This window comes from Drosophila innubila (assembly GCF_004354385.1).
Source record: "Drosophila innubila isolate TH190305 chromosome 2L unlocalized genomic scaffold, UK_Dinn_1.0 4_B_2L, whole genome shotgun sequence".
Lineage (NCBI taxonomy): Eukaryota > Metazoa > Arthropoda > Insecta > Diptera > Drosophilidae > Drosophila > Drosophila innubila.
The window spans coordinates 28802116-28816277 of NW_022995372.1; the positions used below are offsets into that span (position 1 = coordinate 28802116).

Consider the following 14162-nt stretch of genomic DNA (forward strand, 5'->3'; position numbering starts at 1 on the left):
AAAATTCAGAGAATGGCTAATTGAATGTATAGCGAACTATAGAACCATTTTAAAGATGTCGGAAGAAAGAAAGTTAAATTCAAGTATTTTATTATTAAAGTTTTATGTACTATAAGGATTCCCAATACAGGGAGCAAAATACTATTGTTTTTTAATTTAATTGATATAAAGAGATTTATGTATCAGGAATTAAAGAGTCATATTTGAATTGAAATGTTATGTTTGTTTAGTTGCGTGAGCAAGGGAACAACTGAGCAAGTGTGCAACTGTTATTGACTCCGCTCAAAAAAATAAAACAAGTGAACATGGTAGGTAACATTGCGATGCATAGTTAAAAAGTAGCCGACATTTTATCACCGGCCGAGACCGAGACGGCACAGCTGATTTACAAATGTAGTAGAAGGGCTGGCAACTTTTTTCAAAAGTCACGTCGCAGCAATCAAAACGAGTTGGCAGGCTTGGCTCGCGGATTTAAGACCATTTTCAGAGCGGAGCTGAGCAGTTGAAGAGTGCGACTTAAAAATCGTTATTTATGTGTGAAACAGGTGTAAAACTTACAATTTTCGTTGCATATTCTTGTAATTTTTGTTGTTAATCTAAGTGCTGTTTGGCAAATATGTTGTCGTACGTTGTCATCGGTGTGATAGAAAATTGTGCCATTGCGTGTGCGTGTACTAGTGTGTGTATGTGTGTGCGCGTTTAGTTTACGTTTCTTTTTTTTGGGTCTATCGGCATCCAAAGCAAAAGCAAAAAAGCAAAGGCAATCAAGCAATTTAAGTTAATTAAAAACGTAAGCTGAATTTCGAGTGGTCGATAACGCTCTTACAATGAGTAATTATCATCCGCACGCGTCGCTGTCGCATCTACAGCAATTGCAGTACCAGCACCAGCTCCAGATACAGAATCATCATCATCATTTGCCGCCACATTTGCAGTTGACATCAACGCCGCCGCCGCCGCCCCAACAGCAGCAGCATCGTCATAATCATACGCCCACAACCACCCAAAGTCAATTGACGTCGGCCTCGGCTGCGGCGTCGGCTGCAAGTTCCATTTTGGTGGCACAGCCTCCACAGCCGCTGATAAGCAATTCGCTGGCCATACGCCAAGAGATACAGCGCTTTGAGAGCGTCCATCCATCGATTTATGCTATTTACGATTTAATCGATTTGCTGCCTCTGCCGGACGCACAGATTGCCCAACAGATACGCGATCACGTCGTTTGCATTGAAGGTGAGTGCGTGTGCCACAAATAAAAAGAAACACAGTGAGACAGATAGAGAGGGAGTGTGAGTGAGTGAGTTAGTGAGAGAGAGATGCATATGTGCGCATTGTTATTGTTATTGTGCATTGTGGTTTGCTTTTTGTGTGTTACCTATGTATGGTGTAATTTCTGCGTGTGTGTGTGCTTTATGCTAATCTATGACCAAAAATCTAACCCTTGCAGCCTATTGAAAGTGTTGACCCCTTATTGTTGTTGGTGTTGTTGTAGCTGTCCCTAAAAAGAAAGAGCTTCGTTTTTGTTTAAAACAAGCTTTACGCTCTTGTGTGTGTTTGTGAGTATGTGTGAGTGTGTCTGTGTATGAAATTATGACTGTGTGTGTGCAGCATGAAATTTGATGCTCTCGGATCCGCCGCTTCTTCCTCTTCTTCGTGGTAGCATAGCAAAAGCAAAACCAAAAGCCGAAACCGTTCACAAAAACACACACCAAAAAATGGGGAAAAAAGGAAAACCGGTTCTAAATGGTTTATTAGAAAATCTGTCGACAACAACAACAACAATAACGCTAAAATGTAAACAAAATTGTCAGACGACCTTTTGTTACTGCTGGTGTTGCTGTTGTTCTTGTTGTTGTTGTTGTCGCTCGCGTTGTTGTTGTTGTCGCTTGCGTTGTTCAACATGATTTTTGGTACGCTTATCGGCAAACCAGATACCAAATACTCACTAACCCCAAAAGCAACAGTTACTTCTACCGACAACAACAACAACAGCAATAATAAATATGATATAAACCGCTTTTGCACGCGACTTTCTTATTGGCATTGAAACGAACCCAACGAATCGAATCAACCGATGATGGATGGGGAAATTCATGTACCAATTGTCATTACTATAATCAAAAGTTTTGGCGTCTAACGGCACGGTCATTTGGGTCAAATAACTGTGCAAATTACGCAAAAGCTGAAAATTTACATTAGGGTGCATCGATTCTTTTCACAAAAACTGTTTTTAGTTCTTGAATAGATGAAAATTATGTTTAAAGGACAATTGGTTCTGAAAGTCCTGTTCCGAAGCAAAAATTGGTAGATTTAAAAAAAGTTGCTAAAAATTATGTTAAAATTTCCAATAAAAAAGCTAAGTCATTAAATTGAGAGAAAAAAAATCGAAATTAAAAATAATTAAATGAAAAAGGAAGATGATTTCATATCTCAAGCAATTATATTAACATTTAAAAGCCTGTCTCCAGCAAAATAAAAATCCCTGTTAGGAATTTGTTAATTATTTCTTGTGTTTGTGGAACTCATCTAAAGCCCCAAATATTAAAAAATATTTAATTTTTTCAATTTCCTATGTTGAACTTTTGAACAAAATTTAACCGTAGATTTGTTCAATAATGCTGAAACTTAAAGCAAAACAATTTTTAAATGTCTTGTAAATAGAATAAAACTACGGCGATTTGCTTAAGAAGAGGTTGTCTGGAATACATTTATTTTACGTCAAAAACGATTGAAAATCGACTGTGTATAAAATAATTTTTCAGTTTTATTTATTTTTTTTTGATTTATATTAATCTATTTAACTTTCTAGTTATCATGTTGTAGGGAACTTAGGATTATTGCAGTAGTCACAACATAACACACAGGGCACAACTAGCAATTTCGGGGCCCGGTGCAAAAAAATATGGAGGGCCCTTTATCTTAATTTATTTATTCCTTCTCTTAAATTAACAACAAAATATCAAAGTAATGGACTTCCTTAATAAAATCAATGTTTTTTCTCCCACATTTTTTCTTGAAAAACAAACTTTTGTAAATAAACGTAATCAACATTATAAAAAGCAAATAATTACATTAAATATTTCAGTTGTAAAGAAAATTCTAAACTCTGTATAAATTGATATTATATATAGCTTTAATGAATGTAAAATAATAAGGGCATAAAGCACAACAATATATAATGGACTTCTGACCTTCATGGCACTGAATTCTTTAAAGATCTCTTCGTATCTAATTCTTCTGGCTTTCTCGTGCTATATGGAAATAGTCATTAAATGATTTAGCCCTTCCTCCAGAAGCCACAGGTGGAGGCAGAATGAGCAAAAGTCTTAAGGACATACGGCCTTGCCCGAACAAGAAATCAATTTTTAAATGGGCCGGCTCGGTCCGAGCACTGACCGAAATTGTTGAAAAAAAAAAAATAAATAATAAATAAATTTTTAAATCACCCGGGACCGCACGATTTTTAGGCCCGAAGCTCGTGGTGTTCATTAATCAAATTTCCTCACAAAGTTACTCTTGAACTAAATCGTCTGGGTAAGTTGTTTTTAATGCTCGGGCCGCAGCTTCAATATTGTTTCTGTCCGTAAGTTCAGCCATCTCATTCGGTGGTTTAAAAATCGGCATAAACAGCTTTTATAGCAGAAATAGTCTTGAATGTGGCATGTTTTTACGCTCAAGGACTTAACGTCCAAAAAATTTATTGACGTTATGTCCATTTTCATTTTGAACATAACACTCTTTGAACGTGGGGTCCCTCAACCCCGGGGCCCGAGGCAAATTGCCCTTTAGTTGTCTAAATATTTTAAATTAAATTATTATTATTTTCATTAATTTAAAACAGTGTTCACTTTTATATAATATCCAAATATTTGTAAAATTTTTTATGTTGCCATACCATACTACAATAAATATTATAAGTTAAAATATATTAAGTTAGGTTCTATGACCTTCAGAATCCAGCGCAAATGACAAAAGAAATTAATTCACTTTATATCAGATATCAGCATATGAATAACATTATTACATATTAATGAATGCCCACCTGAACTATCTATTTGTAAATGTTTGTATTTAAGTTTATTGACAAAGCTACCTCATGGAACTGACCAAATCTATATAAATAAAAGCATTGCCCAGGACGGTAGCCAAAAATAAATTTTCTCTCTTATCTCAGTACAGTGGCCCCCATAAAAGGTACTTTTGGGGTACAATTGGGTACTGTAAACTCTGTTTACTCTTCCCTAAACAGCGAAAGCAATCACAACTATCCATGCAATACGTCTTCAATTTACAAATTTAAATAAAAATTCATTAATTAAATAAGAAAAATAACATATTGATAAAAGTTAATTTGTGCAAAGTAAATTGTACACATTGTAGCATGTTCTGAATCGCAATACTGTGAGTAATTTGTAGGCATGAAAATATCTTAAAAAGTTATTGCAATGTCATTTCGTGAGTAGGAGGTATACATATGGGCATGTATGGAGTTCTTACATAGTTTAAATGTTATGTAAATATTTATGTTACAAGAATTTATGTGATACATTACACAAGGGGACAACAATTTTTTGATAAAGAATTTATAGTTGTTTTCATAGTAATTTGGGGCACTGAATCCAAATCTGCACTTTTTTTTTCTATCAGCTCGACTTTTCGCGATATACCGATATTTCTATAATTAAGGCACTGCCACTACATATATTGAAATATCTGGAAAACAATTTACCATATTCAGTTAAAATAATCTCAAAAAATCGTCAATAATATTTTCTTTCTTAAAAAAAATAAAAACAAATAGCAAAGTTTTAGTCTTTAATCGTTTAGCTTAACATGTTTCGAATAAAAAAGGTAATCGGTTCACAAATTCAAAAGTTATTAACATTTTAATGAAGTTACTAAAAATTTCTTTTATATGATTTTTTTTAAATTATCTTGTTTGGAGGGTTAATAAATTTCCATGAAATCTCATGGGTTTTGGGTTGGTCATTGAAATAGATCAAATGTACATGGAAGGCTACCATAATATGAATTTATTTTATAGCTAAAATAAAAATTTGAATTTCATTTTTGTTAATTTTTTTTTTTTTGTTTACTCAGTTTTGTTTTCTGGAACTTAACTGCTGTTAACTAATTTATGGTCGCTGAATTCAAATCTGATCTTAATTTTTCTCCATCAGCTCCCGTTTTTGAGTTACAGGTACTTAGGTACTTATCGAATTTTTAAATTTGTTCCTTCAAAAAAATTTAAAAATTTCATTAGGCGATTTTAAAAATTATATTTTTATTTACTCGTAGAAATGTAATTGGTTCCTTTGAAAAAAAATTAAAACTTTGTAAATCGGCCGATGAGGAGTATAGCTATGATTTTTAAACTTTTATTGATGGAAAAAAGTCAAAAATTTGATATGTACCAGCGCGAGCTGGTGGAAAAAATTGAGTTCAGATTTGACCCCAAATAAGTAAAAAACTTCTATACATTTTAAATCAACACACACAAGGTTCTATTTTGTTCTCTTTTGTTTTCAAAATGAAACAGGAGTATTGCGTAAAGCTTTAGAGATATTAAATTTCATCACAAAAAATTTCATTAAATAGGTAAAGGGAATTGATGATATACGATTTCATCAACTGTACAATATATTTGTTATTTAAATTTATGTAATTTAAAACATAAAAAGATTTAATTTATGATGTCTATGCTATAACCTTAAATTTTAATAATCATACGAAAGCGATTATGCAGTTCGTGTTATGATGCTCCTAAAGTTTGTTTTGCGATAGCTACCGAACTTATTATAACTATAGTTATAATATTATGATAATAGCTTATCAGGGTTGCCCTAAAATGTATGGAGTTTTGGGAGATTTTTGGTTGGTTTTGTTTTCTGTGGCACCCCTGTGTGTATCCGACTAACAAATATCTTACTTAACCAACTGGAATTCTTCCAAATCTCAATACATTTTTGGTTTCGATTTCTGTAGCACCTGAATTTAATTTTATTTTGAATCTTTAAGTCTAGTTAAATATAAAAATAAAGTAATTTTATTTTTCAATTTACAGATTTAACGTCAATAAATACTTCATTTAGTTAGCTGGGACTTTTACTACACATATAGAAAATGTGTATTTTAGTACAAACACCTAAGTGAATGAATAAAATTATTGTACAGAGCATTTTAACTTCCGTTTTAATGATTTTGCATTGTATTTTTTGTATCTTTGAATGGTTGTAATCTCGGTTTTTGTTTATCGCCCGTCTTTATTTTAGGCTTTTCATTTAATTGTACAACAATATTGATAAAATGGATTTTAAGCAAATTAATGGAGATCCCATTGGATGCCATTTGAGTGGAGCATTTGGAAGTAGCAATTGTTGTTATGTGACACGCTCGAATGCCCAACATACCATGTGTCAGAGGAGGACGGCTGAACTGTTGGAGAGGGGTGGCCGACAGAGAGGAGACAATGACTGGTGCGTTGATTTCAAATATCAGCGCTGCAGCGACAACAAAACATGTGTGTAATAGCAGCGACGCCGGCAGCTGGTTAGGCATGCGTGTCCGTCGTCTGGTTCCCGTAATTACCCCCTTGACTCCCTCTCTTACTGTTGGCCGTTTTATTTTGAACACAAATTGCATTAAAAATAACTTGCACTTTGCTTAGCTTAGCTATTTTTGTAGAAATTTCACAACTTTGTTTCCAAGTTTTGCATAAGCCGAACAAATACATTTAATGGCAATACAAGAAAATAATCCAAAGCTGAAAAGAATTTGCCTTGTGTGCAATTAAGTCACAAATGTCCCCAAAATATATCTGTCAAATGCTTTTGATGATTCACGAATCGTGACAATTGACAGCTATAGAAATTTATCATAGTTTTTTGTTTTGTTTTTTATTTCTCCTCCGTTTTCCATACGGGGAATATTTGAAAATCGTGTGGGAGGCCGATGAGCGTTATTTCCGCACACTAGTATACATATATAAACTATACTTATATGAACAAACTTTTCTACAGTTGATGCATAGTTAAGATTTGAAGTGTTGATGATACGTGTATAATCGAATTATGTAAGCAATTGAGATAGTTCACGATGATAATAAACGGTAAATGCTTAAATTAAATTTCAAATGCTTGTTCTCATTTCATCACAGTTATAATGGAATTCCAGAAGCTAATTTGAATTAATTTAATTTTAATTTAAGTAAAAAATGTTCAGGGTGTCCAAAAAAGTAAGGGTATTAGGGTCACACGAAAAAATTTAACGAAATCAGCTGTGAGTTTTAATTAGATTTAATCATTATTCGGCCACACTTGGTATTTGTTTACATTCTGCTGTAATATTATTAAGAACTTTGTAGGTTTTCTGCTTTTTAATAATTTAATAATTACTTATATAATATCGCATAATTACTAAGTTCCAGATGAAAATTACGGTTAAGAATGGGCTAAGGGCAATATATACAGCTGAAACATAAAAATCAGATAAGGAAAACAAATGCTGAAAAATAAGTGAATGCGAGCATTATATGACATACATATTTTTATTTTTGCCGCTATATGGCTTTTACTTTTCAGGTGTTCAATCGCACTGTCATTTAAAATCAGGTTGTAAAAAAAGTTTCTTCCGCCAATTGGTTTAGTTCGCCTCAACAAAATCTTAATTAAATCTAAATCAGTTTCACGACTACATTAAAATAAATAATTCATCGATAAATCTATCGATAGTTGAGATATTATCACAATCTCACTGTTTCAATCAAAATTGATTGTATATTATAGTTCTTAATATATTTTTTATTTCTAAATCCAAATTTTTTTATAATTATCATGTATAAATTCAAATTCTAAGCTACCATTATCGATATTATTCATTGATTGTAGGTGACACAGGCAAGAGCAATTACCAAAAATGGCTATTAATAAGATTAAAGCAGGAACAGTTATCGCGTGTACACGCAGTTAATATACCCCTTTTAATCAATTAGATCAAATAATTAAAAATCTTTGTAGCAGTTTTTATTGATGCTGCATGGATCTGTGGTTAAAGTAGTCATCGACGCCTAATTCCACAACTTTGCCGCTGATTTGCGCCATTTTCCAAAAGTATGTGGACACATCTTGAATAAAACTTTGTGCAATCTCCTGTAGCTTCGAATCCGTGAGTAGCGCCTGGTACTCGTCGTTGCTGAGACCCGTCTCCTCTGGTTTATTAAGGAGCAGCGGAGATTTGCTAAACTGTTGAAGATTAAATACAAATTAGTTGTGTGCGTAATAAATAGGTAAATTCATCATTGTCTGGACAGCATACCTGTTCGAATATTTTAAGCCACATTTCATTCTTTTTGTCGAGATCAGTTTCTGTAATCGCTTCTCTCAGACGCGACACGTAGAGTTCAATATCACGAGCACGTTGCGAGCTCGAAGACAGTTTCACTCGCACCCCGCTAAAGTAGGCGATTTGTGCTCGGAAAAGCGCATTCAGCAATTTGATTGTCTCATTATGTGCCTCCTGCTCCAGTTCATTCTGTGTCGGATCATTTGGGTTGGCCGTTGTGGCGCCATTGGATGTGGGCGCCGCCTGTATGCACTGTATAAAACATTTTTTTAGTTTCCCCGAATGGCCTAGAATATTTGCAAATCACCTGTGCCAGCAGTAAAACCAATGGAAAATATTTTAGTAGCATTCCTAAGCGATTTTTAAAGTGCGTCTTGAGCAATCGATTGATAATTCCGAACTAACGCTAGGAACCTGATCAGATGACTGTGAAGTGTTTGTGACAGGCTTATCAGCATTTTCTTAGCAAACAAAGATCTTTATGTCTATGGCAAGCCCAACTATAAAATACCACATACTACATTGCAATAAATATAAAAGAGAAAACTAGTCAAATTCTCAGTTGATTTTTGAAGTTTACCTTATGTGATAGATTAATATATATATGGGAGATTAATTTTCAATAGAACATAGAAAAATCATCGATTAATCAACGAAAATCAGTTTTTGAAATTCAGACAATTTAAATTGATATTTTTTTTTAGCTGTGAGTAACACACGATTATCGACGTTTTTGCCACAACGAACAATTTTCTTGACGTAGTCTTACACTTTTAAGGTTTAGAAATTTCAATTAATCGATTTTGCAATTCCAAATATTTAAATCACGATTGCTACTTATTTCTTAAATTCGAGCCTCAGAAAATCTCAGATTTAAGAAGCTGTAAGTGCAGCATACCCCTTATCAAGCATATACTATATATTAATAATAATAGAACACAAAAATGATCAATTTCTTCTCGCACTGAGCCCATTTATGTTTATAATAATTTCTAATGTCATCCCATAATATTATGTATTAAAATTGCGTCGCAGTTGCAAAATATTAGCTAAAATAATATGAATTTCGGCACGTTTACACGGTTACCCCTCAGACACCGCCAAGGTCAGTTGTTGTCATTAATTAAGTAGTCTGACTTGCCCTATCTGATAAGACATTCAATTCTATCAAATTAATGTGCTGACTGGATGTTATTAAAATTAAAGCTAATTAGGTGTGTTCCAGAAATCTCTAGAGATTTTGTATAAAATGTTATGGAAAACAAGCGCTCGAAATGTTGGAGTTTTTTGAATGTCAGAAATTTAATATTTTCGTAAATTTTTTTTTGTATCTTAAATAAATTTTAATAAATATTTTAGTTCAATTTAATAAATATTTAATTTTGTCAAATCTCTCAAAATTCTTTTGGACATTTAAAAGCAATGGTTTCTTTTTTTCGGGAACACCAACAATTGCTTTTGGGTTGCTTTAGCGCTGATATAAAATTGTAGAACCTGAATATGAATTGTCAGACTTTTTCGTAGTGCCTAAAGGTATGCAATGCTTTGTATCTCAAAAGTAATTTTTTAATACTAAATCATTAAAAAAATTTTAAAGGAAAGCACGGGTCGAATTATCCTACTCAAATAAGGTTTCAGGTGTTAGTTAATCAGATATGCACCCACTGAAGTCCGTTGAAATCTTATCAGTGTACATAAATATCTTGCATACTTTAGGTCTGTCCACTATATTGTCACCGATGTAACACAATTTTAATTTTATTGCATACTTCTAGGCATGTGAATTACAAGTTTTTCAGAGGTGTTGTACAAATCTTTAATAGCGCTAAAGCAAGCCAAAAGCAATTGTTGGTGTTTCTTAAGACATTTGAAAAAACTGAATATTCATTAAATTAAATTAAAATATCTTTTAAATTGATTTAAGATACAAAAAATATGTTCGACAAATTAAATCATTGACATTTAAGGCAGACCAACATTTTGAACTGTTGTTTTTAAAAACATTTCTAATCAATATATCTAGAGATTTCTGGAACACACCTCACAGACAACACCTTTTGTATTGTTTTATCTTAAGTTTTGGCAATATTTGCAAGCAAATGAACAAGAAATAAAGAGAAAATAAAAAAGAAAACAATAAGCAAAATTTAACAACATAGCCGATATACTCTGACCTTCTGGTCCAAATACAGGGTCTGTCTGTCCGCTCGACTGTAGCTTTTCCTTCTTCTTATATGTATTTTTTTAGTGGTGTGGTATGATTAAAATCATCTATTTCAAAGCTAATCTGAGTGATTAGATTAAGCCTCTTTACGGTTGTTTTTTTTTTTTTTAATGAATTTTTGAACTAAACATGTGTGATTGTTTTATGGCAAAGACCAAGTGGCATTTTTAGCAATACATCGCTAAACAGAGTTAAATTTTTCGCTATTTTTATTAGTCGCTGATGTAATAAATCTAATTGCTGCCACCGCCATTAATGATATCCAGCAGATCTTTAATTGTGCGATCTCCAATGAAATCGTTGCATACGGGAGTCACCGTGGTATCGATCCAATCAGCGACGAGCTTGGTATTCTCATTGATTGTTATGTTGACGAACTCCTCGACAATCTCGTTAAGTTTGCGATTCAATATGCGGTACTTGGATAGGTTTTCAATATTTGAAACCACCTTGTCCACTGCGATGTTAACCTGAAGCTCCTTGATGCGAAAATAGTTACTACCTCCAAGTCCTGTAGAGTACTTGATCTGACCGTAGACTCTTAAATTCTCCAGGGCCAAGAAGGCGCCACCATCACGCGCTAACTGATAACCAGCACCCACGTTAGCCTTGTACTGAGTGGTCACATTAAGGCTGGCAAAAACGAGCTCGTACTTGATACGACTGATCACCAGGTTGGCATCCATGACTTTAATTTCGAATTCGTTCAGACCATTCACTTCCAGGGCATCAAACTCGCCATTAGCAAAAATCTCGCCAGATTCATAGTTAAAGTCCTTATGGGATATCTTAAGTGGTGCAAGTGGTGGTATGCCAAATTGTTCCCAACCATCCACCATTTGCACTTTCATGGACTCCAGAGTATCCACAATTATACTGGAAACAGAACGCTGCTGAGCTGAAACACCAAATCGAGTTAGATCCTAAGATCTTTTATATAAAATTTAGTTTCACTTACCAGCAAAACGTTCAGCCACTTGAGCGCCTTGAGAGGCGGTTAGGGTTCCGATAATCACCAGAAGAAGCAGGGACTTCATTTTGCAAATGGTATCACCTTAAAGTACCAGTTAACACTGTGCACTCGAACGTCCAATCCATGGCTCTTATATAGCACTTGAAAGCCCCAGATAAACTATACGAATTACATTTTTAGAACACGGCAGTTAAATATTTTTATAAGCGATTATTGACAATCAGCTGATAAATAGCCACAGTTTAAGATTAGCAAATGTCGTAAACAGAACTCCCCCGAGGGATCCTCAAGACATAATTGGCGAAAGCTATCAAGCTTCAGCAGCTTTCTAGAGCTTTTACAGTAAAACAACGGTAAGACTGTCCCAAGTACCTTCATGAACTAATCGATTTAATTTAAAGCTAACCGTGGTTAGCTTTAGTCTTGTAATTAACAAAAGAGGAGTTTCGACAAGATTAATCCATAAATTGATAATAGTTAAAAAGCTTTAACAGTAAAGCATGAAAATAGATAACAGTCCCAGGCTAATTTATTATTCAGCAAAATGCTATTCCAAATAAGTGAAATATAAGTATTTTATTTTTCGTAAAAGGACTTTAATCAAAATAATGTTTTACATTGTTTACCAGTCCAACTCTGGGGGAATGCAGGCCTCCTTCTCGCCACCCTCACCATCACCATCACCGCCACCAATGACATCGGTAATGTTCACATCATCCAAAATATTGTTGACTGCGGGCAGAGCAACGTTCTCAATGGTCTCAGCGATCAGATCCTCGTTCTCATTGATAACCGTCTCAACGACCTCGGCTAGATACTCGTTCATTTTCTCGTTGACGCTGCCGTCACCAAGGAGACCCTCAATCTCGGAATCAACCTCTCCCAGGTGGGTGCGCACCTCCAGAGACTTTAGCTTAAGCTTGCCAGTGAGCACGCCCAGGGAGTATTTCAATGTGCCCCAGATGACCATATCCTTGATGGCGAACTTGGCATGACCCGCACCAATTAGATTAATGGTGAAACCGAACTTCTTGAGAAGCATTTCCATATCATAGGTGGTGTCCACATTAACATCACGGAAGTTGAACTTGTATGTGACCTTGCTGGTAATGGGATTGACCTTCATTTCGTCGATGTCAAAATCGTTAAGACCATTGAGACGGAAGTGATCAATGCTGCCCTTCATCTTTAAGGCACTGGTATCGATGTTGATTTCTTTGTGGTTAATTCTCAAGGGAGCGATAGGCGGAATTCCCACGCCGGGGAAACCGCATGGCATCTGCTCCTTCATTCCCTCAATCACATCCACAATAGTGCTTGAGATGGAGTGCGAATCTAATGGGTCAAGGAGAGCAATTAATTCTTTTCCTCTAACTATCTATCTCTCTCAGTCTACTCACCAATGGGTTGGCCCACAGACGCGGCATTTGCGAAGGCAACAAGTGCCAAAAGAGCGACAAAGCGTTTCATTTTCTTGACTACTGACTGAAAAGTCGTATAAACTAGACGTAGTGCCACCGGTATTTATACTAATCGTCCAGCTGCTTGCCCAGTTGGCTTTTATAGACCCCTACAGGTGGTTGCGATAAGAACTCTCCATGCTTGATAGCTTTATTAACTTGGGGGGCGCATTCAATAGACGCCCATTGGTGTCTTATCTGGACCATGACTATGAATTCGCCCAATTGGCACTACGAAAGCCAAATCAATTTTTAATTAAGACCTTGTCTAGATTTAAGTTTGTCCCATAACACCTGAGAAAGGAGAAATGATATGATTAAATAAAAAAAAGGAAACGAAACAGATCTCGGATATGGTATAAATATGCATGCGTTTACTAAAAACAATGTTCATTTAAACAAACAACTAGAGTACAAAGTTCCTAAGGAACTCAAATATTTATGAGCTTGTCCTTTCACAAGTCATTAAATACTAAGTAGGATAAGGGTTTCTCTTACCTGCTAATTTTTGTAATCCAAAGCTATCGTCAAGCTGTGTTAAATGATTTATAATATCATTTAACCAGAAATAACTATTATTAATAGAATTTAAGATGGATTAGCTGGACTACTTCAATTTGATTTATAGTCATATTTTGCGCATTTGTAAATTAATTTATTTATAGGATTTTGAATGGTTTAAGTGTTGCAGCGACTTAACAATGCGCTGCAGTCTATAAGATAACTAAAAACGCCATTTTGGGAATCAGTATTCTATTGTTACTTTCTACGGCAATAAACTTACTTACCTTTCTCTGAATTTAATTTTCTATTATTCCTCATCTATCCTTTAAAACTGTGTTCTAGATTTGATTAAAAGACTTCAATTCAGATCGAGTTAATTTTTTTAGTAAGTGAAGAAGTCATGAAGGGCTTTTTCTCTTTTTCCTATATCATTCACCATATGAAAAATAAAAACCAACAAATTCTTAGTTATGGTAATGTTGCAATCTTAAGATTGTTAAGGAGTTGGAAATATAAATGTTAAGTTTTCCCAACATAAGTGCTGTTTTCAAAGGGATCCCGTGACTTGATTCCAATGGCAAATAGCCGATCATTTTGTGCATTTTGTGGGGGATCAAGAACACCTGCAAAGGCTTTGACGCAGTAAATGTTTTGATGTTTG

At 34.5% G+C, this 14162-nt stretch overlaps 4 protein-coding genes across 4 annotated transcripts in view; 1 reads left to right on the top strand and 3 right to left on the bottom strand.

The window, feature by feature from the left end:
* The first annotated feature begins 452 nt into the window (after window positions 1–452).
* Window positions 453–14162, top strand: part of LOC117780168 (centaurin-gamma-1A) — a 72824-nt gene continuing 59114 nt past the window's right edge. Inside the window, exon 1 of the mRNA XM_034616593.1 lies at window positions 453–1233. Coding sequence (XP_034472484.1) covers window positions 828–1233 — 406 coding nt within the window. The 5' untranslated portion in view covers window positions 453–827. The remainder of the gene's footprint in view (window positions 1234–14162) is intronic.
* LOC117780175 lies at window positions 8000–8796 on the bottom strand. The gene is made up of 3 exons (XM_034616601.1): window positions 8648–8796; window positions 8314–8592; window positions 8000–8240 (listed from the first exon to the last, which is right to left on the bottom strand). Exons 1-3 carry the CDS (start codon window positions 8687–8689, stop codon window positions 8022–8024), a joined length of 540 nt encoding a protein of 179 aa, XP_034472492.1. The 5' UTR covers window positions 8690–8796; the 3' UTR covers window positions 8000–8021.
* On the bottom strand, window positions 10751–11677 carry LOC117780174. The gene is made up of 2 exons (XM_034616599.1): window positions 11523–11677; window positions 10751–11462 (listed from the first exon to the last, which is right to left on the bottom strand). Exons 1-2 carry the CDS (start codon window positions 11599–11601, stop codon window positions 10798–10800), a joined length of 744 nt encoding a protein of 247 aa, XP_034472490.1. The 5' UTR covers window positions 11602–11677; the 3' UTR covers window positions 10751–10797.
* On the bottom strand, window positions 12112–13094 carry LOC117780172. The gene is made up of 2 exons (XM_034616597.1): window positions 12938–13094; window positions 12112–12872 (listed from the first exon to the last, which is right to left on the bottom strand). Exons 1-2 carry the CDS (start codon window positions 13005–13007, stop codon window positions 12160–12162), a joined length of 783 nt encoding a protein of 260 aa, XP_034472488.1. The 5' UTR covers window positions 13008–13094; the 3' UTR covers window positions 12112–12159.